Genomic DNA, 27,660 nt, shown 5'->3' on the forward strand with positions numbered 1-27,660 from the left:
GGCCAGAGGGCAAGCTCCAGGACCCAGACTTAGATGACACACTTGCACTAAGCAGGACAAAGGCCAGGAGTCCTGGCGGAAGGTCCCTCAGAGCAGCCGCCGTCCTCCCCGTCCCAGCCGCCTGTGGTTTCCACAGCCTGTGGGGTGTGCCTCCCCCCGCCTCCCACCACCACCGGGCTCCTGGGAGGAAGTGGCAGGCCTTGGCCATCACTGTGGAGTTCGCCGTGGTCACCGGGCAGTGGAGGGGGCTGCTGCCCGCCGGCACTGACCTCTCCTGCCCTTCCTGCCCCAGGCTGACCCGGGCCGGCTGACCTTGGCCGGCGGGCTGTGCCTGCCCCGCGTCGCCATGGACCAGGACTACGAGCGGCGCCTCCTCCGGCAGATCGTCGTTCAGAACGAGAACACGATGCCCTGCGTGAGTACCGGGCACCCTGCCCCCACTGGTGCCGGCCGGGCCCCGGGGTGGCGGGGAGCAGCCTCTAGAGCACTGGGTGCCGGGCCGGCGAGAAGCACGTCCTCCCGCGGGCCTCCCGGTGGCCAGGGAGTCCCCTCCCCGGGCTTCCGGGGTGCCTCCTGCTGCTGGGGCCCACAGGGACGGTCGGCTTCCAGACCCCTGTTCCCCGGGGCCACGCCCGGGACTGACTGCAGGGACGAGGGCAGGTGAGCTGCTCTCCCAGTTTCCGGAGAGGGAGCCAAAGGGCCTGGGGTCTCAGGCCTGTGGGGCCGGCCTGACCGGGCAGAGCCGTGGCGGCAGCTTGAGGTGGCCCTGTCCTTATCTGCGGAACTCAGCAGAGCTTGGGGAGGCCTCTTTTCCTGGACCCCACCCCTCTCAGCCACGCCATCGTGGGCCCCTGACGGGTCACGGGCTGTGCTCACCGCTCTTCTCAACGCTCTCAGCTCTGTGCCGGGCAGTTGAGGCCTTCGCCCGTGCTGTCACGGGGCCACGCTCGTCCTGGGGGTCCCGTCGAGGAGTCCTGCCTCCCCAGCTCCTGCTGTGGCCGGCAGTCCTCGCCTTCACGTCCCCCGCTTCTGTGTGGGTCTGACTCTTCGGACACCAGGCGTAGGTTTGGGGCCCGTCCCACCCGGGGTGGCCTCGTCTTAACTGGATCACGGCTGCAAAGATGCTGTTGAATGAGGTCACATCCCGGGTGCGGGGGTGGGGACGGCTAGAACTTCAACCCGTCCTTCTGGGGAATGGGGGGGATGTATGTGGTCCAGCCCCCAGCAGGTCCCTTAGAGAGAAGGACTCTCCTGGGACAGTTCAGAGGGCTGGGCTGGTTTCCTGGGAGCAGGGCCCCCGCGTCCATGTGCCGGCTCCAGAGGGGGAGTCGTGCTTCTGTGGGAGACCGTCCTTGCCTGACGGAGATGGGGCCCGAGGAGCAGCAAGGTGTCGGGTCCGTCGCGGTGGCTTAGAAGCGAACAAAGCCCCGTGGCGGCCGCCCGTGCTCTCGGGCTGCCCCGTTCTCGAGGGTGTCGCCTCCCCAGCTGGGAGGATAAACTGAGGCCCGCCGGCAGCGTTCCGGCCCGCGGCTCCCATGTCAAAATGTTTCACCTCTGCTGCTCGATCCGCTCGTTCAGCGGCCAGAGGCCTCGCGCGAGGAGGCGGGGTAGGCCTGGCCCGGGGTCTGAGAGGAGAGGCTGGCCTTGGCGTCGCGCGCTGGGGGGCTCTCAGGCACCAGCCCCGCCCTGCCGTCATTCCAGGTCGCAGAGATGCGGCGAACCCTGACGCCCGCCAACTCTCCCGTGTCCTCCCCCAGCAAGCACGGAGACCGCTTCATCCCCTCGAGAGCCGGTGCCAACTGGAGCGTGAATTTCCACAGGATCAATGTGCGGGCCGCCCAGAGGGCAGGGCCGGGGGGAGGGGGGCCGGGCGGGCGGCTGCAGCTGACCCCGCCTCGTCGCCCGCAGGAGAATGAGAAGTCTCCCAGCCAAAATCGGAAAGCCAAGGACGCCACCTCGGACAACGGCAAAGGTCAGGGGTCACACCCTGTCTGGCCCCCTGCCCCGCCCCCCCCCCCCCCCGCCCCCTCCCCCAGGCCTCACAGAGCCCGCCGCCCACAGATGGCCTGGCCTACTCCGCCTTGCTGAAGAACGAGCTGCTGGGAGCCGGCATCGAGAAGGTGCAGGACCCGCAGACGGAGGACCGAAGGCTGCAGCCGTCCACGCCTGAGAAGAAGGGCCTGTTCACGGTGAGCACGCTCTCCCTGCTGGCAGCGTGCGGCACAGGCCCCCCGCAGGCTGCCCGGCTCGGCCGCCCGCGCTCGGCCTGTGCTCACCCCGGGAGCCGCTGGGCCCCGTGCCTCGAACCGGGGCTTTGCTCTCCCGCTGCTCCACAGGCAGCGCTGGGGCAGGCGCCAGGTGCGCGGTCCTGAGGCGGGGGGCAGCCGTAGGGCGGTGTCGGGAGGAGCCTGGCTCGGGTCTCTTGACGGAGGGCCGGCAGGCTGGCGGCCGGGGGGGCAGGGGGAGGCCGGCACCGGGCGGTCGCCGTCCAGGGGAGGCCTCAGGCATGAGGCCCGCTTTGCTTCTCTGGATCCCCGGAGCCCGGGCCACGTCTCCGACCCGAGTACTCACCTCGCACTCCGGCCTGGCCACCAGCAGCGCGGGGCGCCAGGGCCCCGGGTGTGAGGTCCCCGGGCTGTGAGGCCGAGGCCCTGCTCAGCTGGGGTCCCCCCTCCCCTGCCTCCAGTATTCCCTCAGCACCAAGCGCTCCAGCCCCGACGATGGCAACGACGTGTCTCCCTACTCCTTGTCCCCCGTTAGCAACAAGAGGTGAGTCTAGGCCTGTGGGGGCTGGAACAGGGCGGGTGGGCAGCCAGGCGGCGCTTGGGAGCCTAGCTCGGTCCTAGGACTGCACATGGGGTACAGAGGAGGTTCGGTGGGGACGCGCTTCTGGCTCAGTGGCGTTGGGCCCAGACAGGGCTGTCAAGGAGGGCTCCCCGGAGGAGGTGTCGGGCAGAGGGCGTGATGGGGCTGTCAGAGCTCAGGGCGGCCCGACGGCCGGCGGTCACCACCCATAGCTGTGGGGTCATGTGGGTGGCAGGAGGAGGGGCAGAACGGGCAGGAGAGCACGCGGGGGAGCCCACAGGTCACGCCAACGGCACCCCACGCGGTGGGCTCTCCCTGCAGTCAGAAGCTGCTGCGGTCGCCACGGAAACCCACCCGCAAGATCTCCAAGATCCCCTTCAAGGTCCTGGACGCGCCAGAGCTGCAGGACGACTTCTACCTGAACCTGGTGGACTGGTCGTCCCTCAATGTGCTCAGCGTGGGGCTGGGGACCTGCGTGTACCTGTGGAGCGCCTGCACCAGCCAGGTGGTGCCAGCGCGCGGGGGTTGGGGGGGCTCGGGGGACTTTGGGGACCTCCGGGGCCGGGGTAGCACCCCTCTGCCCTCCCCGGGGCCTCCCCTCTGCGTGCACGCTGACCCGGGCGAGACCCCCGGGTCCGGCCCGGCCAGGGGACCCCCCTGAGGGCCGCTTCCTCGGTGGCGGTCATCAGCAGCCACCCCACCAATCTGTCAGAGTAGCTGCTGGGGTTCGAGGCCTGCTCTTCGCAGTAGGCTGTTTTCGGGAATGAGACGAGACGCGGGCGGGTTTCAAAGGGGCACGTGAAGCCCCCTCAGGGAAAGGGCCGCCCCTCTGCTCCCAGCAGCCTGTGGCCTGCCCCGGGGAGGTGGGGGAGGGGGACTTGAGCGCCCGCCCCATCTCTGTGTGGTCAGTTATCCCCGTGCCGGTGTGTGTCCCCTCCTGGCCCACAGCGTCCCAGGCACCCCGGCCTCGTTGCCCTGGTGTTCGTAAGCCAGCGAACGGGTGCTTGGGAGGGTGGACGGGTGCACAGACAGGTGGCTGTGCGTCCGCACTCACCGACCGCTTCCCCTTTCCCCAGGTGACCCGGCTCTGTGACCTCTCGGTGGAAGGGGACTCGGTGACCTCTGTGGGCTGGTCTGAACGGGTCAGTACGTGGGCCCCATCCCCTAGCCGGGCGGAGTCAGGGAGGTATGACCCAGTCTTGCTGGCAGGGGCCCTCCCCAGTGTTGAGGGGGCTTTGGGGACCCAGAGGAGCCAGCAGCCGGCCTGGAGGTCACTTGTCTAGTCTCCGGGAGTCTAATCTCCACCTGCACCCCTGCCTGTCCCCAGCCTGTAAAGATGGTTATGGTGACTCTGGGTCAGACTTGGTGCCCTGCACACCTCTCCCCGCCCCCACAGCTGGCACGGCAGCCACAGGCAGAAACGCACAGGTGTTTAGGCTGTGTGTCTACTGGATTTTGACAAACCGGTGCACTTGTGTGACCGTTCCCCCAGAAAGTTCCAAGGAGGGGTGTCCTTTTGCTTCAAAGAGACCTGTAAAGAAACGGCCCCAGGGCCCTGCGGTGAGGAGGCAGAGGGAGAGGTCCCCGTGCCTGGGCCTCATGCCCACTCCCTCCCCTGTGTGCTCGGTCCTAGGGGAACCTGGTGGCCGTTGGCACGCACAAGGGCTTTGTGCAGATCTGGGACGCAGCTGCAGGAAAGAAGCTGTCCATGCTGGAAGGCCACACGGCACGTGTTGGTGAGAAGCCGCCCGCTTCCCAGGGGGCAGGTGTGATTCCCGGGGGCGAGGCCTCAGCCTCCCTTGCCCTCTGCCTGGCCTCCAGGGGCGCTGGCCTGGAACGCTGACCAGCTCTCGTCCGGGAGCCGGGACCGCATGATCCTGCAGAGGGACATCCGGACCCCGCCCCTGCAGTCAGAGCGGCGGCTGCAGGGCCACCGGCAGGAGGTGTGTGGGCTCAAGTGGTCCACGGACCACCAGCTCCTCGCCTCGGGGGGCAACGACAACAAGGTAGGCACCGCGGGCCCCTCGCAGCCCTGGCCTCACCACGGAGTGAGGGCCGTGCGGGTTCTTCCCCCGGGGGGCGGACTGTGGTGGCCTCCGGGGCCTCACAGCCGCTGCCCCCCGCAGCTGCTGGTCTGGAACCACTCGAGCCTGAGCCCCGTGCAGCAGTACACGGAGCACCTGGCGGCCGTGAAGGCCATCGCCTGGTCCCCACACCAGCACGGGCTGCTGGCGTCTGGCGGTGGCACGGCTGATCGCTGCATCCGCTTCTGGAACACGCTCACGGGGCAGCCGCTGCAGTGCATCGACACGGGCTCCCAGGTGTGCAACCTCGCCTGGTCCAAGCACGCCAACGAGCTGGTGAGTGCGGGGCCGGCCAGGGAGGGCCTGCGGGGACACACGCGTGCGCCTCCCTCCTCGTCGCTAGACGGCCTTCGGAGCCTCTCCGCGAAGAGCCAGGGGCAGAGGAGCCTGGGGGTGCGGGCAGGAGGTGGGGGAGGCAGGAGCCCTGGCCCCGCCGAGGCCTCCCATGGGGTCCTGAGGTTCAGCCAGGCCCCCGCCACCCTCGTCGTGCAGACCAGAGGTGCCTGGATGTGCCCGTCCTTGACCCAGACGCCCACACCCCCACACCCCCACACCCAGTGCCCGCCAGAGAGGCTCCCGGGCCTGTCAGGCGCCGTGTGTCCCACTCTGTCCAGTCACCGACCAGAGTGCGGGGAGCAGGGGCTGTGACCGTGCTCTCTCTACCTCGTCACCTGTGGCCTCTGTACCTCGCTCGCTTGGCGAGTCTGAGGTGCCGGCTCAGATGTCCTCGAGTCTGGGCCCCGGGCCATGGAAGCGGGGGGGGGCCCGGGTTCCGACAGCACCCTCTCCGCCCCCCAGGTGAGCACGCACGGCTACTCGCAGAACCAGATCCTGGTGTGGAAGTACCCGTCCCTGACCCAGGTGGCAAAGCTGACCGGGCACTCGTACAGGGTCCTGTACCTGGTGAGTCTGCCCCCCCCCCCGCCCCGACCCCCAGCCCCCAGGTTTGGGAGACGTGCTGTGGCCGCCCAGAAACCACTGCCCTGCGCCCTGAGAGGCAGCGTGCGGCCCTGTGTCGGGGTTCCACGGCCCGGGGGGCCTCCAGGACTGCACAGCAGGGCGGGCTCCTGTCCGCAAAGGTCACGTGGTACCGACGGCGGGAACCTGCTGTGCTGCGCCTCTGCCCTCCCTCCCTTTAGCCGGGTGTCTCTGTAGACACACGCGGAAAGAACTCTCTGCGGATCTGGGTCCCGGCACTCACGTGATCGCTGAGCGTTTCACCAGACCACCCTCTGTCAGGTCTTGCAGAAAGGCCCCCTCTCCTGCAGATGCTCAATTTCTTTTTTCTTTTCGGAAGAAGACGTCTTGTGCTTTAACCAACATGCTCTTTGTCCCGTCACGCAGAAGAGCGTCTCCGGGTGGTGGGCGGGAGGGAGGCTGCCTTGGGTTTTCCCGAGAGCGCTCCGACCCCGGCTCTGTCCGCGAAGCGCTGCCTGCGGGCGTAGGGACAATGGGGGTCTGTCTCCTTCCGCAGGCCATGTCCCCTGATGGAGAGGCCATAGTCACTGGTGCTGGGGATGAAACCCTGAGGTTCTGGAACGTCTTTAGCAAAACCCGTTCGACAAAGGTAAAGTGGGTCGGTATCAGTGCCAGCTGTTCCCCTGCGCGCGTCCCCTCGGCCTGTCCTGGGGGCTTCCCCTGCCCACCCCCCACCTCCCCACCTCCCCACCTCCCCACCCCCCCACCTCCCCACCCCCCACCTCCCCACCCAGCCCCGTTCGTTCTGTTGGCCAGCATCTCCCTGGGAATCTCCTCTGTGGCCCCCCCCCACCACGTGGCACGAGGCGCTCAGAGCCTGGCCACCCCCTACGCGCCTCGGGGTGCCAGGGAAGGTGCCCACGCAGGCTCCTCTGGCCCAGAACGTCACGTCCCCTCCAGGCAGAACTTCCCAGCCCGGTGCCGCCCGGCGCCCAGCCCCGGGGGCCTGGCCGAGCGGCGGGCACTTCCAGAGAGGTAGCCCGGGGGCCGCAGGCTCAGCGGTCCCTCCCGTGTGCCCCGCAGGAGTCCGTGTCAGTGCTCAACCTCTTCACCAGGATCCGGTAAACCCTCGGGCCTCTCTGTCCCGGTCGGAAGAGCACCGTCTCTCCTCGGCGTTCACGGACCCTCCCCTCTCCGGCACGCGGTCCCCGGAGGAAGCAGCCGGGGTGGGGCGGGGAGTCGGGCCTGGAGAGACCCCGAAGATTCTCATTAAAGCCTGATTGCGAACCCTGGCAGCCAGTGTTTGGGGCGGGGGCACGGCCGGGCACCAGCAGGAGAGGGGCTCCCGCTCCCTGCGCTGGGCGGCCCCGGCGGGGACCATCCGTTCGGCCGCTCTGCTCGGAGCACGACGGACGCCTCCTGGGACCCAGCCTGCTTCTGTTCACGTCCATCGCTGTGTCGTCATCGTCGTCCTGTCGTCGTCGTCGGGCCTGCATGCTCTTCCCGAAGCACGCGCTCGCCACCGCCGCTGCCTCCACCCACGCCTGCGGGACAGACAGCCGGACGCCTGGCCGATCAGCCGAGGCTGGGCAGACGGCTGAGCTCGGCCCGCGGATCTGAGAGACACATCCAGCTGCCCGGCGTCTCGGCAGCTGTGCCCGTGACTCCACAGGCTCAGCACGGCGTCCGGCGCAGGCCCGGGGCAGGCTCCGTGCCAGGCGGTCCTCTCGAGACGGACTTCTGCCCGAGGAAGACGAGTCAGGTCCATTCGTTGTGTCGTGCTCACCCCAACCCCCCACTGTCCTGTCACTGCCGGGTCCCAGCCCCGCCTTATCCCCAAGCAGGACTCAGGCTCTTACAGCCTGCCGGGCAGCCAGCCAGGGAGACCCAAGGGCAGAATCAACCCTGAGGGCCGGGTCCTCCTCCCCGGCGCCCCCCGCACGCCCAGGTCGCCCCGTGGGGTCCCGACCCTGTGTTCCATTGGCTGTGGGGCGGCTGGGGGAGGAGGCCCCCCCCCCTCATGTCCTCTGCTCTGTCCCCAGCTGCACCTGGGCCCGTCCCCTCCCGCCGAGGGAGGAAAGAGGGCCTGGGTGTGGCTCGGGACCTGAACAGCAGGCCCCTGTCCCTCCTCGGGTTGGTGGAGGGGTGGGTGTACTGGCACAGCGGAGCGGGCAGAGCGGGCCTGGGCTAGGCTGGGGGCCAGCAGTCAGGGCAGGGCCGCGCAGATCCCCTCCGCGTCCCGGTGGCCTTGCGCTCCCTTCTGTCAGCCGTGTGTGCATGTGTATATACATACTCGTGGCTTTTGTTTAGATTTGGTTTTGTGTTTGTGTAGACGGGTCCCAGGAAAGTTGAGGGGTGGTGGGGGAGGAGCAGTGGCTCAGCCGCTACAGTGGGGACGGCTCCCGGGCTCCCGACCAGCTGAGCCTGCCTGAACTGGGCGGGGAGGGGGCCGCCTCCCTGCGGGGCCGGGCCGGGGACAGTGTACATAGATGTGTTTTGATTGGTCGAGTTCTTATTTTTGTTTGAGCGTTTTTTTTAAGAAAACAACCCCGGCCCTGTCGCGCTGTCGCCTTGTGCCCTGCGGGAGCCCGGGAACCGGCTGTGCTCGTGTGGCCGTGCCGCCTGGGAGCTGGGACAGGGAGGTGCCCGGTGCACCGCTCGGGCCTCGAGTGCGGGGACGGGCACTGGGAGCGGAGCGAGCCTTGTTTCTTGTCAAACGCAGCATCGTCGTCATTAAACCGGTTGTGGGTTTACGCACTGCTGGGGCTGGCTGTCCGTCTCTCTGGTCCCCAGCTGGGAGGGGTCCTGCGGGTCTGCACGTGCCCGGGGCCGCAGGCCAGCCTAAGTGTCACAAACGGGCACAGGCGACTCGCCCTGGGCGAGCTGGCTGTGGAGCAGTCTCGCGGGCAGGCTGAGAGAGGTGCCCGTGACCCTGGCTTCATGGTCCCCCGGGGCAGAGGACATGGGTGTAGCCAGCCCTCGTGGCCCAGCCAGGGCACGGCCCTGCTGTGGGGGAGAGGCACCCACTCCTGGCTGGCATCCGGGAGGAGGAGGATGGGGCCGGAGGCGGCGGTCTGTGCCTGCACAGAGAGCGAGGGGAGGGGCCGGAGGAGACGAGGGCCGTGGGACTAGGGGCACGGGGCCACATGGCAGCTTGTGGGTGGGGCAGCTGCTTCTGTCACCTCTATCTGGCAGGTGGGGAAACAGGCCAGTGGGTGGCGTCACTGGCCCAGCGTGTCACACGGGGGGCGGGGGGGGGGGGCGGTGAGATTTGTTGGTTGACCTTCGGGTGTAGCTTTTGCGAGAAAAGGGAAGGGGTGTGGTGGTGGTGGTGGACGAGGTGCAGGCAGGGGCAGCGAGTGAGGGGCAGCCAGAGGGGGAGCTGAGGACTCCGCAGGGACCGTGGAAGAGAGAGATCTGGAAGTGCTGGAGGGCAGCAGGAGGTCTTGGGGCTGGGGAGGAAGGCCAGCCCCGGCCAGAGTGGGGGCAGGACCTGGCGGGGCAGGGGGCCCCAGGGGTCTCAGAAGGGTGAGCCCTCTGCCGCGAGCAGGTGCCCACAGCGGGCACGCACCCCGGCCCCTCCCTCTAGGTGAGGAGCCCCGTCTGGGGCCGTGGGGACAAGAGACACTGGACCACAGCACCTGCCTTCGTGGGCCTCTGCTGTGGCAGGAGTGGGACGGGACAGGGAGAAGCCCGCGTGGCTCTCAGTGTGGCAGGTGGCAGGAGGCCCTAGAAAATGTCACCTTCGAACCCGAGGCCCAATAGAGCCTGGTGTTTGATCAAGGGCCCAGAGAGCAGGGGGCACCAGGGCGGAGAGCACAGTCCCTGCACAGGCTCTGGGGCAGAGCCTGTGAGGGGAGGGTGGGGAGCGGATGGGGCAGGGCAGGTGGGGCCTCGGGGGCCCTTGGAGTTCACGTGTCTGTTATGTGGTATATCTCGGAGCACGTATCGGTGATGTTTAGTACATTCACGAGGTGGTGCTGCTACCGTGTCTAGTTCCAGAACATTCCACCACCCCAAAAGACAACCCGTCCCCATCAGCTGTCACTCCCTGCCCCCTCCCCAGCGCCCGGCCCCCACAAACCCCCTTCTTGTCTGTGGATGAGCCTGTTCTGGACGTTTCACATAAATGGAATCACACCCCGTGTGGCCTCTGTGTCTGGTTCCCTCCCCGAGCGTCGTGTGTTCAGGGTCCTTACGCCGGGCGGCGGGTGTGGGCGCCTCGCTCCTGCTCGTGGCCGAGGGACGTGCGTGTGCGCGGGGGACACGGTCTGTGTCTGTCGTGCCATTGAGGACTGACTGTGAACTGAGCTGTGCACGCACGTGTGAGGGTCTCACTCCAAGTGGTGGGTCAGAAGCAGAAGAGGGACAGGGTGGGGGGTGAGGAGGGAGGGCTGGGAATGGGGGGGCCCGGACGGAGCTTCTGGAGAGGTGCAGCTGAGGGCACAGCCCGGAGAGCCCCACGTGAGGGTGTTCTCAGGGGGCCCAGAGAGGGGGTGGGAGCCCCGGTTTTACGGCCGCCACCCGAGGCACATGCCTGCCTTTCGCCTGGTCCTCCCCCTCCCGGGGGAGGCATCCTGGGGCGGGGGCGGGTGGCGGCTGTCTGGATGGAGGCCAGCGCTGGCCGGTACCGTTGCCGAGACACCGAGGGCCTTTGTCGCTGTCAACAATGGCCCCACAGGCCTTCCAGGCGTGAGCCCCTGGGGGCCCAGAGGCAGACATGCAGACCCTGGCGTGGCAGCGGCCAGAGGCTGCCCGGCCCCACGTCCCCCAGGGGACCCTGGAAGTGGCATTCCCAGCACCTCTGTACAGGTGAGTGCGCGCCTTGCCCCCAGACCCCACCTCTGGGTCTCGGGCCAGACGGGGTCTGGTGTGGCTTCTCTTGAATGTCGTCTGATTTCTGAGCGAAGGCATGCTGGTGTTGCTCTCTCCTCCCGCCTCCTGGCCCCCTCCTCCCCCCCGCCTCTCCTCCCTCCCTGCCCACGGCCAGAGCGGGGCGCCTGTGGAAACCGCAGGTCAGAGGCTCGCGTGGGCACCGCGCACGCATAGCGAGCAGACCCCAGTTTGCTGCCGCTGCTCCGAGAACCGGGGCTGGGGGCTCCGATTTGCCCTCCCCCGGTTCTGGAAGCCGGATGTCCGACCCCAAGGGGTCAGCAGGGCTGGTTCCTTCAGGGCCTGAGGGAGACTCTCTGTCACGCCCCCCGGCTTCTCGTGTCTTCGTGGCAGTACTTGGCACCCCCCGAGGACGCGTCACCCTGATCTCTGCCCCATCTTCACGTAGCCTTCTCCGTGTCCAAACCCCTCCTTCCAAGGACACCAGGCGCGGCACCAGGGCCAGCCTAGCCTCCCAGCTTTACAGCTGTGTGTGCTGAAACCCCGTCTCCTAATAGGGTTCTGTTCTGAGATTCCAGGTGGGTATGGAATTGGGAGCCCCCGTTGAGGACTGGGACCGTTTTCACGGTCTTCTGCAAATCACGTGCCTCTTGCAGTGTGGGTCTCGCCAGATGGTCTTGAACTTCCCCTTGAGCGAGTGGCAGACCTGTCTGTCCATTTCCTGACACGGATGTGCCGGAACCTACCAGGCTAATCCCCGCCCCCCTTCAGGAGACATGTGGGCTTCTGGTTTTCTGGGACCAGATCTGTGCCTGCAGGCGCTGGTGAAAAGCCTGTTGCCAGCGGCCCTGCGGGCACTGCCTCGGGGCAGCTCAGCGGCTCAGAGCCCCTGCCCGTCGTCGTGTGCGGGAAGGAGCGGCTGTCGAGGTTTCTGCTCGAGCAAGTGTGTGCGGCTTCGGCAGCTTGGGAGGTTTTTTTTCTGCTTTACTTTTAATGGTACCACGCTGTGGCTGTCTTCTCTGCCCCATGGCCTCGGTTTTCTGCACAGTCCCGTGCTCCCCCAGGGCCTTTGTGTATCCACCTGGAGCTTGGTGCTGCGGCCTCCTCAGGGAAGCCGTCCTAATGCCCAGCCCAGGACAGGCTCTGGCCCCAGAGGCCGCCGGGAACAGGTGCTCCCCTTGTCCCCGCCCCCCGCGTCCCCAGGGAGAAAGGCAAGCCGAAAAAGTGAAAGGTTTAGTGAGGGTGCACGGAGGCTAGAGAGGAGGGGGCCACGAAGGGTCGGCCTCCCGCTCTGCTCAGGCCTGGGGGAGGGGGGTGTCCAGGCCCTTGCGCCCTCGATGCTCGCAACGCATGGCAGGGGGTAAAAAGGCCCGTTCCAGAGCCAGCCGAGGCCCGGGGGGAGGGCAGGGAGGGCCACAGGCTCAGCCTCCTCCTCCCCGCCCTTAACCCCCTCAGCGATGACTGCCTGTCCCTGGAGGGGCCCCGCTGGACACCGGCCATCAAGCAGGCCACCCGCTGGAAGTACACGCCCCTGGGACGCGACGCAGCTGGCCAGCTGTGGTCCACCGGCCTAACCACCTCAGACCCCCGTGAGGCCTGGTACACGTTCCCGCGGGCCCCGGACAGCCCCTACCGGGAGGCCCACGGCCACTGGCACAGAGGTCACAGCTGCCGGGAGCGAAGCATGCCCTCGGGTGAGTGCTCAGCCGGGTCTTGCCCCGCCACTGGGCCGGCCCCCCAGGGGAGGGCAAGACGAGAGATGACCTCCTCTCCCCCCCCCCCCTCTCCTGCCCCCGTAGCCTGTACCCAGCACCTCCGGGAGACCGCCTGGTACGACCCTGTCATCCCTGCCCAGTACAGGAACCCCGGCACACGGTGGGGGAGTATGCTGTGGAGGGACAGACTCATCCGGGGCAAGGAGTACGGTGAGGACCGGGGGCCCAGAGATCTGGGGGAGCGAGGCCCCTGGAGCGAAGTGGAGACCGCCCAGGGCCAGAAAGCGGGGGACAGGAGGTGACCTGGGTCCCGGCCCCTACAGTGGTCAACAGGCACCAATACCGGGTGGAGCCACCGTGGCGGTCGGACCACGTGCCGTACCTGTCGGTGCCGCCGCGGCCGTGCCACGCCCCCCAGAGCTACCGGCGGTGGAGCCTGGAGCCTTACCGCCCCTCTGCCAACCAGCGGCCCCCGCCCGCCCACCTGCCCGTCTGCTGATAAAGGTCACGCTGCCAGCACCGCCCCTGCAGGGACCCCTGTGCCTCTGACACTGCCCCCCCCCCCCCCACCCTGTGCATCTCTCCACTTCTGGGGCCTGGGAGGGTCTTGGGTGGCCAGGTGGCCAGATAAAGGGAGCTGCTAACCGAGACCCTGGCGACCAGAACTCTGGGACGAAGGCAGATGGACCCTGGAGGCGCCGGCTGCCCCCTCCCCACTCTGGGCCCCGGGCAGACAGCTGAGGCCACAGTCCTCACCCCTGGGTGGCTTTTTATTCATAGCCAGTCGTGGCCTTGGGCACAGGGGTGTGGGACTGGGTCCCCCCCCAACCCCCGAGCCTGAGGCTCCCATCAGGCCCAGTGACGACACCGTTCGTCCAGGGACCCGGCAGCACCTAGGAAACCCCGACCGAGCCTGGGGTGACGGGTGAGCTGGGCACTCCCCTGGATCCCAGAGGGCCAAGCTCGGAGTCTGGGCTGCTGACCGCCTGCCCTCACCTGCCGTCCTCACAGCCGGGTGAGGATGGGGGGCAGGGATGGGAGCTGGGCATGGCCTGTAGAGTTCATGTGCACAGGACCGCGACGGGACGGTGTCAGGGTTAGGCTCCGGGGTCCCCTGCAAGAGAAAGGGATGAGGGTAGTCAGTGAGGCCGGAGCCTGCCGGGGGCCCAGCCCCGCCGCCCGTGGTCAAGGGTGGGGCGCGGCCCCAACTCACAGCTCCGCAGGCGGATGGGCCAGATCAGGAGACTGCACAGACAGAGGGTGGCGGCCACGCCCACGCCACCAGTCACAGCCACCATCACCCAGTGGTAGAAGCCTACGCAGGCCCGGCAGCAGAGCTCCAAGCTAGGGGTGGGGCAGAAGCAGGTGAGACGACATCCGCCAGGACCTGTCAGCCTGGGCCTCCCGCTCAGCCGTCGGGCAGCCGGAACCAGAGAGCCACCCTCAGCACCCCCTCACCCGGCTGGACTGCCACAGTCCCCTGCTCCCGGTTGTGCCAACAGCAGCCACCAGAGGGCTCCCCCCTGCCTCGGCCCCCAAGGCCCTACACACCTGCGCTGCCCCCTCCCTGCCCCCCTCCTCCTGTCGCCCTCACTTCCTCTGCTCCAGCCACACAGGCCTCCTCTTTGCTGTTCCTCCCCGTTTACCTGGGACTCCCTGACAGCCACCAAGGCTCAGGTCCAGTGTCCTCTCCTCCAGGAAGCCCACCCTGACCTCTTGCCCGTCAGGCTCCCACAAGCAGTGTTTCCTACACACCTTGCATTGGTCTGGATCACGCAGCTGTGTGCTTATTAAAGTGGCTGGCGTTGCCCCCAGGTCCCTGAGGACGGGAACAGACCGCCCTTGTTCCCAGAGCCCAGACTTCTACGAGGCTCCGCCTCAGTGCGCTAGAACCACCGGGGTCTGGAACCTTACAGGTTCTCAGGGCCTGAACAAGACTCTGGCTTTGCCCCAGCCCTGCCCACGGCCCTGGTACATCCGAATGCTGTGTCCTTGGCGCACAGCGGACCCCGCGTTTGCTTCCCAAGTAAGCCAAGTGCCGGAGGTAAGGAACAGCCGGGCGTCCCCCCTGTGAGAACCCGCCAGCGTGCCGCCTCGGGCCCAGGCAGAGTCCCCAGACCCCGGGCAGCGCCTGGCACCCGGCACGCACTCGGCACGTCTTACTAAGTGAGGAAGTGAGCAGCACTCACGAGCAGGGATGCAGGCTCTGGATGGCCATGACCGCCAGCCCGTTGGCCACCTTATCCGAGAAGCTCATGGCACCATACACGAAGGCTCCGCTGTGCTGGGGGACACGGGCAGGCAGGTCACAGCCCGGCCCCGGTCCCCCAACCCCCCACCCGGTCCGCACCATCAGCCTTACCGTGTGGGGGCCGATGAGGTCGGCCGTCATGGCCAGCGAGGTGACGAGGATCGTGGCACAGCCCATGCCCAGCAGCACGGCGGCTACGTACACGGCCACGCCGAGCCTGTCTGCCAGCGCCACCCAGGCGGCGAAGGCCAGGATCACCAGGAGGCCCGCGAAGTAGGTCAGCTGTGGAGGAGCGGGCCCAGGTCAGGCCCGCCTCGCCCTTGCCGGTCGGCACCTACCCCCTCTGCCCTTCGGTCTGCCGTACCTCCGGGCCTGGCCGCAGCCTGGAGGGGCGAGGGGAGCCATCCCTACGGGGCCCCTGGCTCGGACCCCACAAGCCTCGGGGGCCTGGGGGCTGCAGCACCACAGAGCCCGCACTGTGGGGCCACGGCCGCGCCCGAGTCCATTAAAGTTAAACAGAGTGAAATGTTCAGTTCCTTAGTCGCGCTGGCCAGAGTTCAAGGGCTCCATGCCACCGCTGGCCGCTGCCCCTGGCAGCCCCAAGTTCTAGAACCCTGGAGCCCTGAGCCGCTCCGAGGCGGGGACTCTAGACCTCCCAGACACAGGGCTTCCACGGTGTGGGTGCCGCGGTCCGGAGCCGCCTCCCCCCACCCACCCCAGCTCTCCCCGCTGTGGGATCCGCCCTCCCCCCCCCCCCCCCCCCCCCCCGCCCACTTACGTTCCTCCCGATGCACTTGTTGATCGGCTTCATGAGGAAGGACGAGCAGAATCCGCTGACGTACATCACCAGCGGGATGGTGGCGATGAACTTCTGTCGGGGCAGAGCGCAGGCGCGCCTGTCACGGGCGGGCCCCTCCTCCCCGCTCCGCGCCAGCCCGCGCCGCCCAGCTCACCTTGGGCAGGTCGAGCGAGTAGGTGAGGTACATGGCTATGTACGTCTGGGACAGGTTCACGATGAGCCTCGTGCTCATGTACAGCAGGCCCACCTGCGGGCAGAGAAGGCTGGGCTCCGACGGCGCGCCCTGCCCCCATCGGCAGGGGACACGGGGCCCACGGGAGCCGCCTGCAGGGAGGAGGGCCGCTAGGGACAAAGAACGTCTGCCCGGGGGTACAGGACGATGGAGTGACCCCCCCCCCCCCCCCCCAGAGTCGGGGCCTCAGGTCCAGCCCCACTCTGTCCCCCACGCCCCCGCCCCCTCAGCACACCTGATAGAAGGCGGGCTCCCGCAGCCAGTGTTTCCAGAGCAGCAGGGGCTGGGCGGTGGGCGGGGCCAGCAGCGGGCTGTGCTCGTCGGGCTCCTCCGCCCGCGGCCGGCGCCCTTCCCTCGTGCCCGCGTGGAACAGCAGCGAGAAGACGGCTCCCACTCCGACCACCAGCAGGGACAGGTTCTGGAGGCCAGGCGGGACAGGGGTCGGCCGGAGCCCAAGCCCCGGGGTCCGGGGCCCCGGGGTGTCCCGCCCGGGGCCCAGCTCACCTGGAACACCCGCGCGTCTCGGACGCCCAGCTGGTCGCGGGCGTCCCGGGCCACGTCCGTGTGCGGGGAGCCCTGCAAGCGGAGCAGCAGCCAGGCGGCACCGTACACGGTGATGTTGGCCACCACGGTGAAGGCGTACCTGGCGGGAGGCAGGCGAGGCTTCGGCGCGGCGGCCCGGGAGGGCGCACGGCGGCCGCTTCCCCGGGGGCCCGCGCCGCCAGAGCCACCGCTGGCATCCGGGGAATCTCTGGCTGCTGGGTGATCTCAGCCACTAAACGTCGGGTGGCCCCAGGAAAGCCCCGGCTACGCGTTATCCGAGGATTGACAATGACCCACGAGTCCACCACGACGACCCGAGCCGTCCGGGCACCGAGACTCGGGGAAGCAGGGCCATGGCCCACACGCCTGTGCGCTGGAGGTGCTCAGAAGCCAGGATGTGGGGATTCTTGGTTCCCAGCTCCTGGGCCAGGGCCGCATGGTCTAGAAGCATCCAGGCCTGCTCCTGCCCGCAGCCCTAGAACAGTGTCCCTCCCGGGCTTGGGGGCAGAGCCTCTGGATCTCACACCAGGACTCAGTTTCCCTTTCTGAAAGTGAGCACAACACCCCCAGAGATCAGAGTGAATTGGCCACAAGGCTGGTGGTAAAGCATTGGCAGGTGGGAGGTGCCCCCGAGCTCGGTCTCAGCCCTGCCTGGCCTGCCAGCTGGGGCCCTCGGGCCCAGTGCAACCCCCGTCATTGGCGCCCACGGCTCCGCGCCATGATGTGGAAGTCAGAGGCCGGGCTGGGCAGCGCTGGGGCCAAGCGGACCGAGGTGGAGAAGGCAAGGCCCCACTGAAGGTGCCAGAGGAGTGCACGCTCAGGGTGCCTCCCGTGAGCCAGTCCTCCCCCCAGCTCCGGCCACAGGGGCCGCCACCACCTGTGCTAGCCCTTCTGCCTGGCACTTGATCATTTCCTGTACCCTTGTCCCGCTGCACACTGGCCCGAAGGGGCGGGCTCTGCACCAAGCCTGGCCTTGCCATGATGATCAAAGATAATCCACACAAAGGGCCTAGAACTGTGCCTGCACCTGCACACAGCAAGCACTGCATAAATGCTCCCATTACCATATCCAGGAGAACCTCCTTCAGTGCCTCAAACCAGCCAACAGACAAGCCCGGCGCCAGCTGTATCCATGTGGGCAAGCGGGAGTCTAAGATGGCCCTCGATCTTCCCACACCCTGGTCGCGTCCTAATCCCTCCCCTCGAGAAGGGGACTGTGGACAAGCGAGATCACTCCCACTGTTTAGGTAAAAGTGACAAAGGTAAAGGGGTCCTGCAGGTATAATTAATGGAGATTATCCTGGGTGAGCCAAGCCTAATCAGGAGATCCTTAGGAAAACCCAAGCCTCGGGTGAGACCCCAGGCGTAGCCACCACCTCGACGGGGGCCTCCAGACAGACCGTGGGGCAGAAAGTACAGCTGAGCAGTCAGGCTCCACACCCACAGCGACCAGGAGATGCTATCTGGTGCCGTTTTAAGCTGCTGACTCTGTGGCCGCAAAGGCGGAGGGATACGCCATCGTACAGACGGGTCACCCGGCGCTGGCGGTCCCGGAGCCACACCGCCAAGCGGAGCCCAAACGCGGACGGCGCCCCGGTCTCCGGGCCTCGCCGGTGCCCCACGTACCTGAGGGCCGTGAGCTCCACCTTCTCGTGGTCGTTGGTGACGAGCTCCGGGATGAGGCTGAGGTGGGCGATCTGCGTGGCGGCCCAGCCGAACTGGAAGATCACGATGAACGGCCCGTAGTAGAGGAGGGCGGCCCACTCCGGGGTACCCGCCCCGCAGCCCAGGCACGGGCTGAAGATGAAGGGGAAGGACAGCAGGACACAGATGGTGCCTGTGGACGAACGGAGAGCGGGGCGGTCACCCCACGGGGCCTTCCCACGAGCCCGCGGCTCCCCGGGGCGGGACCAGGCGGGGACGAGCCAGGCCCGGAAAAGGCCCTCCCAAAGTCCTACAGTGGGGTCGGAGTCAGCAGGTTAAGGGTTCCCCGGACAGACGGGGAAGCCGAGGCAGAGGGACCCAAGGTCATGCGGCCCAAGAGGACAGCGGAGCCAGGCCTCCACCTGCCAGTTCAGGTGATGCGCCCCCGGTGTCTAATGGGGAAACTGAGGCATGTGAGGTCACGTGCTATAGCGAGTACAAGGGCAGGGCCAGGACCTCCAGCCAAGTGTTAGGAAAGGACAAGGACGAGGCCCCCCCACGCCAGCCTCGGGCCCCCCAGGGTGACAGGGCGGGGGTGGGGGGGAGGTGTGCGGAGGGAATGAGAGGAGCCGCGGGTCGGCAGGTTGAAAGGGCGCCACTGCCCACCACACACGCCATTTAGGCCCCCAACTTCCCCCTCCTGCCTCGCCCGGTAGGGCCTTTTCCTCCCCCAGCTCCTACCAACCGGCCCACGGGGCTACCAGCCGTCAGAAGGCCAGGGGACGCCGGGTGAGGCTACACTGGACCCTGCCCTCCCTGAGCCCCAGTGTCCCCATCAGCTCAGGAGGAGGCCTGGCCTCTTCCTGGAAAAAAGCCCAATACCTCAGAACAAGCCCAAGTCCTCAAGGGCAGCCAACAGGCCCTGAGGGACCGGCCCTGCCCCCTCTGCCCCAGCCACAACGGGCCTCCTCCCTGCCCCCGCACGCCAGGCTCTGTGCTACCCCAGGGCCTTTGCACAGGTCGTCCTGCTGCGTGGAATGCTATTCCCTCACACCGTCCCAGCAAGGCTGAGTCCTTTTCGTCCCTCAGAACTCAACTCAAACGCCACCTCCTCAGAAAAGCTCTCCCTGGCCGACCCAGTCACCGGCCGTCCCGTCCCCGCCCCGACGCAGCCCATCTGGACACGGCTTCCTTCTCATGTGCCTTAGCACACACACGGATGTTTCTGTCTCTGCTTGTTTCCTGCCTGCCTCCCCCGCCAGACCAGGCTCTGGGAGGGCGGACGACAGGTCTCTCTGGGTCACTTGTGTGGCCCTGGCCCACCAGCACGAGGCCCGGTACAGACTTTTTGAGTGACTAAGTGATAATATTAATAATGCCACCAATTTACAGCCTGAAGAGGTGGGTGTTCCCACCATCCCCATTTTCCAGCCGAGGACCCAGGTCCATCGTGTGAGCCGCAGAGCCGAGAACCCAGCCTGCTGCCACCCCCCCCACCCCGCCCCCGAGCTGCTCCTTCCCTCCAGCTCAGGGCCCTCTCCCCCACCTCCCCGCTGGGCCCAGCAGCTGGCCTCCCCCTCCTCCCCCGAGGCTCTGGACCTCACGCCCCGACGCGGGGCCCACGTCCGCAGTCCCGGGATGGGGAAGTGAAACCAAACCCAGCTTTCCTTGCTATGTCTCTGGAACTGGCGATGGGCGGGGCATCCCGATCCGATTCCTGGGGGCGCCGGGGCCCTGGAGGCCCCCGCAGGGCCCAGGCACAAACTGTACACTCTGGTCAGAAGAATGCGCTGCCCTGGCCAGAACCCGCCCTGGAGCCGGCCAGGCCAGGTTAACCATTGTCTGGACGAGGCTGCCTGGCTGGGGGACCTTGGGCAAGGGACTTGGGGCCTCAGTTTCCAGAAAGTGGAGATAACAAAAAAATCTGCCTCTCAAAGTCAGCATGAGTTAACATGCAAAGGGCACCGGGTGGCTCAGTGGGTTGAGTGTCCGACTTCGGCTCAGCTCAGCTCATGATCTCACGGTTCGTGGGTTCGAGTCCCTCGTCGGGCTCTGTGCTGACAGCTCGGAGCCTGGAGCCTGCTTCGGATTCTGTGTCTCCCTCTCTCTTTGCCCCCCGCCCCCAACTTGTGCTCTGTCTCACTCGCTCTCAAAAAGAAACATTAAAAAATTTAAAAATAAAAAAGATTAACGAGCAAAACCTGCCTCGGGTGCTTTAAAACTGTGGTAGGTCACGTTTGCACAGCTGTCTCAACCGGCCGGAATGCACACGCACACACACTCCTATCCATCCTTCAAACCCCCAAAGCTAACGTCCCTTCCTTCAGAGCTCTGCTTCTCCCTTATGAAACCTAGTGCACCCACATGCCCCAGCGTGGACCCCACGGAGAATCATCCCCTGTCTGGCTGTATCCTCTCGGGGCTGGGGGAAGCCCAGAGAGCTTGTTAAGGGAAAAAGTGAATCCATCACCACCGGCCACAGGCTCAGCGGCAAAAAAAAAAAAAAAAAAAAAAAAAGAGAGAGAAGTGGGAAGGGTTGCCAAGGTGACTTTCACTCAGGTCCCCTTATCAGGCCTCAAGAGGGGCTGCCTCGGCTTCCTCTCAGATCCTCCTGGGTCTCCCCACACGCTCACCCTGCGGCGGAGAAGGGGAAGGGGTGCAGGTGGAGGCCGTGGTGCCTGGTAGGGGTGCGTAGCCCCCAGGCCGGTTGTACATAAACACAAAGCCGGCTCTTTATTTATAAAGGTGCCTAACCTTTGCAGGGGGGAGGAGAGGCCGATTCTTCCTCTGGGGTCTGGTGGGAGCCTCACCGAACCCCAGGCCTCCCACCTATGAAAGGGGCGCAGAATCAGTCTGCTAACAGCGTGCACTCCCGGGGACCCCTTCCCATGGCTGCTTCCGGCTCCCCAGGGGTGGCTCCCCTGTCGGCCCAGGGAGAAGACCCCCACACCCACGTATCTGTCACCTGTCAGGCCTAGGAACTATCGCGTTTGCTCGTCAAGGAGTTGACCTGAACAGAACTGCGTTTGAGGCCTGGCTCTCAGACTCTGCAAGCAATCCCCGCACCGGCCCAAAGAGGAGCACCTTTCCCGTCCGCTTTTCAGAGGGGAGCACCAGTCTGAGTCTCCCGTGTCTCCCTGCTCCCCTCCCCGGCCGCTACAGTCTAAAGTGACCCCAGGGCAGCCTGGGTGTCCTCGGCGCCCGAGAATCCCGACCTCCGGCCGCTTGGAGATCTGCTGCACCTGGCAAAAACAGCACTCACGAGGGCCCAGGGCAAGTCACTGCCTCCTCGGTCACTGTTCCCAAGGGCAAGGAGACATCGGCCGGCCCCTCCTAGCTTCTAGAAAGCTGCCGCCCGGAATTCGCAGGGCAGGATTCCTGTGCCTGCCTCCCGAAATGCCCGGCGGGCCCCAAATGCCGGGAGGCACCCGTGCCAGGAGGAGGTGGGCAGAGAAAGCGGCGGGGGCTAATCTCAAGGCCCAGGGTCCACGGCGGCACAGAAGGGATGCTGGGAGGCCGGCCTTATCAAGGGTGTGCACGGGGCGGGACACCCCAGCTCGGGGGCACCTGCCTCCACCCCCTCACCAACACAGGTGTTCTGACAGCTCCCCCAGAGCCCCACCCCGTTGGCCCCGCAGACCCCAGCCCCCTCAGCCAGACAGACACAGACCCCTGACTCCTTGGTCTTACCTGCCCCCAAGTCTTGGCTCGGGGACAGCACCCTCAAACCTCCCAAGCACCAGGCTGCCCGAGCCGGGGCAGACGATGGGCAGAGGCGCACCGGAGAAACGGACAGACTGACGGGGGGGGGGGGTCTAGGCAGCCTGACCCCCCACTCACACCGAGTTGTCCTGGGTGGTCACCCAGACAGACAAACAGAGAAGCCAGACCAGGCAGAGCGACAGAGGTGGCACTAGGCAGGCAGAGCGTTCAGGGTGCCCATGGGGGTCAGAGAGAAAGACAAAGGGAAGTGACACCGGAGGGTCACATGAGCGGTCAGATGGCAGACAGAAGGAGTACAGGGCAGCTAAGCAGACAGATGGGGGAGGCTCATGGACGGGGCAGAGTACTGGACGCAGGAGGTTCGGGCCTAGGGCAGGCGGGCACAGGAGCCAGGCTCGGGGCCCCGGGGCAGGCAGTCCGACGGGGGAGGCTCGAGCCAGCGGGCAGTCAGACGGAGGAGGCTCGGCCGAGACTTACCGACCAGGTGCCAAGCCTTCCGAGGGCCGCAGCGGGCGCAGCGGCCGGCGGCGCGGTCGGCCTCGTAGCCCACGAGGGGCGTACACAGCCCGTCGGCCACCTGGCCGAGCAGCAGCAGCAGGCCCGCGCCGCGGGAGCTGTAAGCGCGCACCGAGTGCAGGTAGAGCAGCAGGTAGGTGAACCACATGGACGCGCACAGGTCGTTGAGGAAGTGGCCCACGGCGTAGCTCAGCCGAGCGGCCAGGGACAGTGGCCGCGGGGGCGCCCCCGCTCCGGCTGCTGGGGGCCCCGGGCCCATGGCCGCGCCCCGGACTCCGGCCGGGCGGTCGGGCGCGCGGCAGACGCCCCGCTCTCCCCGCGCCGCCGCCGCCCAAGTCCGCCCCGCGGAGCGCGCAGGCCGAGCCCCGAGCCCAAAATTAAGGCCTGGTCGGGGCGGGGCGGGGCAGGCTGACGGCCGCCTCCACCAATCGGGGCCGCGCGCCGGGACCCGGAAGCCAATAACCAGAGAGAGGGGCGTGGCCTCGGGGCCGGTTCGGCCTCCGGGCCGGGCGCCGGCGGGGTGAGACGGTCCTAGCGCCGGACGGTTCGCCCTGGGGTGAGAGGGACCCCCACGCACGTGGGCGGCGACACGGGAGCGCCCACGCCCGGACCCCTGCCTTCAGGCCGGCGCCCCCCTCGCCTGACGGCAGCGCTACGAGGCCTACCGTGTGGGCCGGGAGGGGGGTGGGCTGGGGGGCGCGGGAGATGGGGGAGAATTCTGAGTCTGAGCTCGCCCCTCCTCGGGGTCCGGTGACTTCCCGACCCGGAGAGACCCAGTCGGACGCGGAGAGGACGCATTCGTTCTAATTAATTAGTTATTAAGGATAATAATGGGGATAATCATCATAATAACACCAGCTGGTGTTTAATGAGCGCCGGCTGTGCCAAACGGCCCACGTGGGTTTTCTCACCCAAGCCTGGAGGGAAGCGAAGCGAGTGTCTCCCATTTCACACAGGCCCAGAGAACCGAGCGGCCGTGCCCCGGGGGCTCAGGGAGTCAGGTGCCTGCGAGGCCTGTGCTCGCAACCCCTCCCCACCCTCCTCCAACCGCCCTCCCACGACTGGGTCACCACACGAGCGGTTTCAAGTTCCCCCAAGCGTTGGGTGCGGTTGTGCCCCCGCGCCCCCAGGGCCCCTCCGGCGGTGGTTGAACATCTGCACTCCAGCCAGAAACCCCACTCCCTCCCGGCTGTTCCAGCCTTTAACTCTGGAGGGCCTCGGTCTCCCCAGATCTGGAATGGGTATAATGCACATTAAAAGCTATATGGGGGGGGAGGGGGTGCCGTAGCGCCTGGGTCGTTCAGTCCAGTAAGCTTCCTACTTTGGCTCAGGTCATGATCTCCCCGGTCCTTGGGTTCAAGTTCCCTTACGCCTCTGTGCTGACACCTCGGAGCCTCGAGTCTGCTTCGGATTCTGGGTCTTCCTGGAGAGGCAGAGAGAGAAGGAGACACAGAATATTTGAAAAAGACACACACACACACACACACACACACACACACACACACACTGTGCGCGACCGGGGGGAGGGGCAGAGAGAGAGGGAGACACAGAATCGGAAGCAGGCTCCAGGCTCTGAGCTGTCAGCACAAAGCCCAACGCGGGGCTCGAACTCACGAGCCGTGAGATCATGACCATGACCTGAGCCGAAGCCGGACGCTCAACCGACTGAGCCACCCAGGCGCCCCTGAAAAATTGTAAGTGATATAAGGGGACCTGGCTGGCTCAGTTGGTAGAGAGCGTGACTCGATCTCAGGGTCCTGAGTTCCAGTCCCACGCTGGGTGTAGAGATTACTTAAAATAAATAAATACATAAAATATTTTTCAAGTGATATCATTGTTAGCTTTTAATAGTCTCAGAAGCTCTACTCATCACCCCTTCCTCCCCTGTCATTATACAGTACTCTGCGCTGGCCCACATCATAACCCTGATATCTGCTTTCCCTCACTCCCCCCCCAACCCCTGCTGTCGCTGGGTCCCCCACTGAACTTTGATCCCCATGAAGGCAGGGACTGGCTTAGTCACTCTGTTGTCTCCAGGAATGCCCAGCCCATAAGAGGAGCCCAAGAAATATCTGTCCATGGGGCGCCCGGGTGGCTCAGTGGGGTAAGCGCCCAACTTCAGCTCAGGTCGTGATCTCACAGGTTCGGGAGTTCGAGCCCCGCGTCGGGCTCTGTGCTGACAGCTCAGAGCCTGGAGCCTGCTTTGGATTCTGAGTCTCCCTCTCTCTCTGCCCCTCCCCCTCCCCTGCTTGTTCTCCTCTCTCTCTCTCTCTCTCTCTCTCTCTCTCTTAAAAATAAATAAATAAAAACTTAAAAGAAATATCTGTCCAATGATTGGTGGGCATGCGAAGGCAGAGATTCAGAAGTGTAGACGGAAACCGGGAAACAGACCGCAACCCACGGACAAACCGGAGGCTCAGGCAGCCCAAGGGGGTCCCAGCCCAGACTACCCACCGCAATACCCACGCTTTTATGAAAAGGAGCCTGGAAAATGGGTGTGGAGGGGGTAATGGGGACTCAAGAGAGAAGCTAGCAGGGAGCGGGGAGATAAGAGGCTGAGGTCACCGATTTGGAGGAGATAAATGATAAGGAGAGACAAGAATCTGAATTCTTTCCTTCGTGTGGGGCAAGCTCCCCTTCTGTTTCCCTGGGGGAGTAAAAGAACACCTGAAGAAACTCTTGCCTCACTCAGCTTTACGGGGCTTGTAAAATACCCGCCTCAGCTTTTAAAATATTTGCTAAGGTTTTAAAGGGGCGCCTGGGTGGCTCAGTCGGTTGAGCATCCGACTTTGGCTCAGGTCACGATCTCACTGTCCGTGGGGTTCGAGCCCCGCGTCGGGCTCTGTGCTGACAGCTCGGAGCCTGGAGCTGCTTCGGATTCTGTGTCTCCCTCTCTCTCTGCCCCTTCCCCGTTCATGCTCTGTCTCTCCCTGTCTCTCAAAAATGAATAAACGTTAAAAAAAATTTTTTAAATAAATAAAAATAAATATCTGTTCAGGTTTTATTTATTTCAGTAATCTCTCCCCCCAACCCAACGTGGGGCTCAAACTCACGACCAAGAGTCTCTTGCTCTAGGGACTGAGCCCGCCAGGCCGCCCCCCACCTACGTTTTGCATTCACGTTTCTCATCTCCAGTCTTCCCACCTCCCCAGGAGATCTTACAGTACCTCTGGCCCATTTTTCCAGGGAAAACAGGCTTTCACAGAAGTCCTTGCCAGAGGGCACACAGCTCACAAGAGGCAGATTCAGGATCCAAACTGGGCCCCGCGTGATCTCCAGCATCTTTGAGTTCTTTTTTTAAATTTTTTTTTAACGTTTTTATTTTAATTTTTGAGAGGCAGAGACAGAGCGCTATTTGGGGAGGGGCAGAGAGAGAGAGGGAGACACAGAATCCGAAGCAGGCTCCGGGCTCTGAGCTGTCAGCACGGAGCCCGACGCGGGGCTCGAGCCCACAGACTGTGAGATCATGACCCGAGCTGAAGTCGGACGCTTAACCGGCTGAGCCACCCGGGCGCCCTGAACATCTTTGAGTCCTTTCTGCACTGGCCCGGGAGGACCCACCTGAAGGTACCCTTACCAGCCTCCTGCGTGGGTCGGGAACCCACAGGGACCCTCCCCCAGCAGCCCTTCTGGCAGAGGCACCACGGAGGAGGGGGTGGGGGGTTGGCAGAAGGACAGACAAATGTCTGGCTTTTACTTCCAGGTCCCTGGGGAGCCACGTAGGGTTCTGAGAGGAGGTGGGAGGGTCAGATAAAAAGCTGTACGAGGGCGGGGACTGGGCGGTCTACTCGAAAGTGGGCCTCAGCTGCAGGGGTTGGGAAACCAGTGGAGGGCACACATGCCTGCCCCCCCATAAGAGTGGGGGTCAGATTTGCCAGGAAGATCAGAGAAGGTCCTGCCCGAGAGGGAGGATGTGAGAGAGAGTGGAATGCCTTGCCCTCAGGATGGGACAGAGACAGACTTGGGGTCAGGAGAGATCCAGACAGGCTTTGATGTCCCCGGAGCACCCCCAGCTGCCCCCCAGCCCCTGCTGGAGATCGGATGTCCCGGTGGCCCCAGTAGGAAGAGGGGTTTGCTTTGATCTTCCCTCAGACCCAGCCCAGGAGGACTGGGAGTGGGAGTGGGGAGGAGAAGAGGGGAGAGGCAGAAGGAAGGGGAGGGAGGGCTCCTAGAACCCAGGGAAACAGCCAGGAACTTCCTTAGATTCCTGGGGTGGCTTGGGGGGCCCAGGCAGCCTCAGGCAATCCCCCGAGCCTCAGTTTCCCTCTTTGTAATGGGCATGACAGCAGCACTGCCGAATAGGGTTAGGGGAGATTAGGCAGGTGAGGAGTCGACCCGCAGAACAGGGTTTCCCAGCCCAGGCACTGCTGACACAGGGCACCAGATCATTCTTTGTGGGGATGGGGGTGGGGGTGGGGGGCTGTCCTGTGCATCCCAGCACAGGAGCAGACTCCGGCCCCCTCCACATTGCTACAACCAAAAATGTGTCTAGGCTTTGCCCAATGTCTCCCTCAGTTACCCTGGGTGGCAACCGCTCACTGTACTAGAAAATTCTCTGTGACAGGGGTCTGAAGCTGCATGGACAAAACCAGCAAACGCTTTCAGTAAGAATGACCAGCCCAGCCCGGTTCTGAGGGAGAACATTAGTTATACATTCTTTTAATGTTTATTCATTTGAGGGGGGGGGGAGGGGCAGAGAGTGAGGGAGACACAGAATCTGAAGCAGGATCCAGGCTCTGAGCTGTCAGCACAGGGCCGGACGTGGGGCTCGAACCCACAAACCTTGAGATCATGACCTGAGCCGAAGTCGCAAGGTCAAGGGGCGAAACCACCCAGGCGCCCCAAAGGGAGAACATTAGTTAAACTCATTAGACCATTACAAAGACCTCCTGGGGGGGGGGGTAGACTCAGTTATCCCACTTCACAGAGAGGCAGACTGAGGCTCAGAGAGTTTGTAAATTGCTCAAGCCACACATGAAGGGCTCAGGGCCACCTCCCGGAGCTTCTGAGGGTCCAGCAGCAGCCGGGGGGGGGGGTGCCCCCTCCTCAGAGGTTTGAGACCCCAGCCCCCACACCCCTTCTTTCCAGCAGCTATGACCTGTGTGTCCTCATCCCTTCTTTGTCCTTCCCAGCAACCCCCTGTGTTAAATTTGTCCCTAAACAAGCCCGAGGAGGGCTGGGATGTCCTGAGAGAGCGCAAACCGCATTCTTGATTCTTCTGTGTCTTCCTACGTGCCCCGGAAAAGCAGTCCACGGGCCCCAGACAGCAGCGAGGGCTGTCACAGCATCAGCCAGGGCTCCTTAGACCGTGGTGGCCCCTCGGACTGCCTGGCCACGCAGGGCACCCGGCCACGCAGGGGCAGGTGACGGAGCGAAAGCGGCAAGTGGCAGGCTGATGTTCACATCTTCAGCATGGTGGCGGTGCGATCATTCAACACAAGATGTGGCCTCACGTTGGCACAGAAACATACACGTGTACGCGTGTGTGTGTCGTGTCTGGCATTGTGTTTCCCCCACAAACGCAAATCAGCGGGTGGAAGTCCTAACTCCCCAGGACCTTGGAACGCGCGACCTCACGTGCCCATAGGGCCATCGCA

At 65.3% G+C, this 27,660-nt stretch overlaps 3 protein-coding genes across 8 annotated transcripts in view; 2 read left to right on the forward strand and 1 right to left on the reverse strand.

Annotated features, from left to right (window-relative positions):
- The window catches only part of FZR1 (fizzy and cell division cycle 20 related 1), a 20,806-nt gene extending 11,269 nt beyond the window's left edge, over positions 1 to 9,537 (forward strand). Inside the window, exons 2-14 of one of the 2 annotated variants that reach the window (XM_078443634.2) lie at positions 293 to 415; positions 1,702 to 1,827; positions 1,909 to 1,972; positions 2,062 to 2,189; positions 2,687 to 2,769; positions 3,127 to 3,310; positions 3,882 to 3,947; positions 4,439 to 4,541; positions 4,627 to 4,811; positions 4,932 to 5,165; positions 5,688 to 5,792; positions 6,364 to 6,465; positions 6,891 to 9,537. In XM_078443634.2, the coding sequence (XP_078299760.1) occupies positions 347 to 415; positions 1,702 to 1,827; positions 1,909 to 1,972; positions 2,062 to 2,189; positions 2,687 to 2,769; positions 3,127 to 3,310; positions 3,882 to 3,947; positions 4,439 to 4,541; positions 4,627 to 4,811; positions 4,932 to 5,165; positions 5,688 to 5,792; positions 6,364 to 6,465; positions 6,891 to 6,932 (1,491 nt within the window). In that variant the 5' untranslated portion in view covers positions 293 to 346 and the 3' untranslated portion in view covers positions 6,933 to 9,537. The remainder of the gene's footprint in view (positions 1 to 292; positions 416 to 1,701; positions 1,828 to 1,908; positions 1,973 to 2,061; positions 2,190 to 2,686; positions 2,770 to 3,126; positions 3,311 to 3,881; positions 3,948 to 4,438; positions 4,542 to 4,626; positions 4,812 to 4,931; positions 5,166 to 5,687; positions 5,793 to 6,363; positions 6,466 to 6,890) is intronic. The other variant, XM_078443635.2, reaches the window with a different exon arrangement.
- Positions 9,538 to 10,203: 666 nt separating this feature from the next.
- On the forward strand, positions 10,204 to 15,138 carry TEKTIP1 (tektin bundle interacting protein 1). Of its 4 annotated transcripts, XM_078443638.2 has the most exons (6): positions 10,531 to 10,619; positions 11,089 to 11,218; positions 11,297 to 11,610; positions 12,096 to 12,334; positions 12,440 to 12,565; positions 14,310 to 15,138. In XM_078443638.2, exons 3-6 carry the CDS (start codon positions 11,417 to 11,419, stop codon positions 14,519 to 14,521), a joined length of 771 nt encoding a protein of 256 aa, XP_078299764.2. In that variant the 5' UTR covers positions 10,531 to 10,619; positions 11,089 to 11,218; positions 11,297 to 11,416; the 3' UTR covers positions 14,522 to 15,138. The 4 variants fall into 4 exon arrangements, with proteins under 4 accessions (XP_078299766.2, XP_078299767.2, XP_078299765.2 ...); XM_078443639.2 differs by lacking the exon at positions 11,089 to 11,218 and having other exon boundaries at positions 10,530 to 10,619; XM_078443640.2 differs by lacking the exons at positions 11,089 to 11,218; positions 11,297 to 11,610 and having other exon boundaries at positions 10,204 to 10,619.
- MFSD12 (major facilitator superfamily domain containing 12) lies at positions 13,105 to 22,441 on the reverse strand. 2 transcript variants are annotated; one of them, XM_078443636.2, is made up of 10 exons: positions 22,025 to 22,440; positions 17,807 to 18,017; positions 16,142 to 16,280; positions 15,873 to 16,055; positions 15,560 to 15,652; positions 15,385 to 15,477; positions 14,718 to 14,888; positions 14,545 to 14,639; positions 13,569 to 13,699; positions 13,105 to 13,469 (listed from the first exon to the last, which is right to left on the reverse strand). In XM_078443636.2, the coding sequence occupies exons 1-10, from the start codon at positions 22,320 to 22,322 to the stop codon at positions 13,453 to 13,455; spliced, it is 1,431 nt and encodes a 476-aa protein (XP_078299762.1). In that variant the 5' UTR covers positions 22,323 to 22,440; the 3' UTR covers positions 13,105 to 13,452. The 2 variants fall into 2 exon arrangements, with proteins under 2 accessions (XP_078299762.1, XP_078299763.1); XM_078443637.2 differs by lacking the exon at positions 13,569 to 13,699 and having other exon boundaries at positions 22,025 to 22,441.
- Positions 22,442 to 27,660: the final 5,219 nt, after the last annotated feature.

The sequence above is a fragment of the Panthera onca genome, chromosome A2 (genome assembly GCF_046562875.1).
Source record: "Panthera onca isolate mPanOnc1 chromosome A2, mPanOnc1 haplotype 2, whole genome shotgun sequence".
In the NCBI taxonomy this organism is placed as follows: Eukaryota; Metazoa; Chordata; class Mammalia; order Carnivora; family Felidae; genus Panthera; species Panthera onca.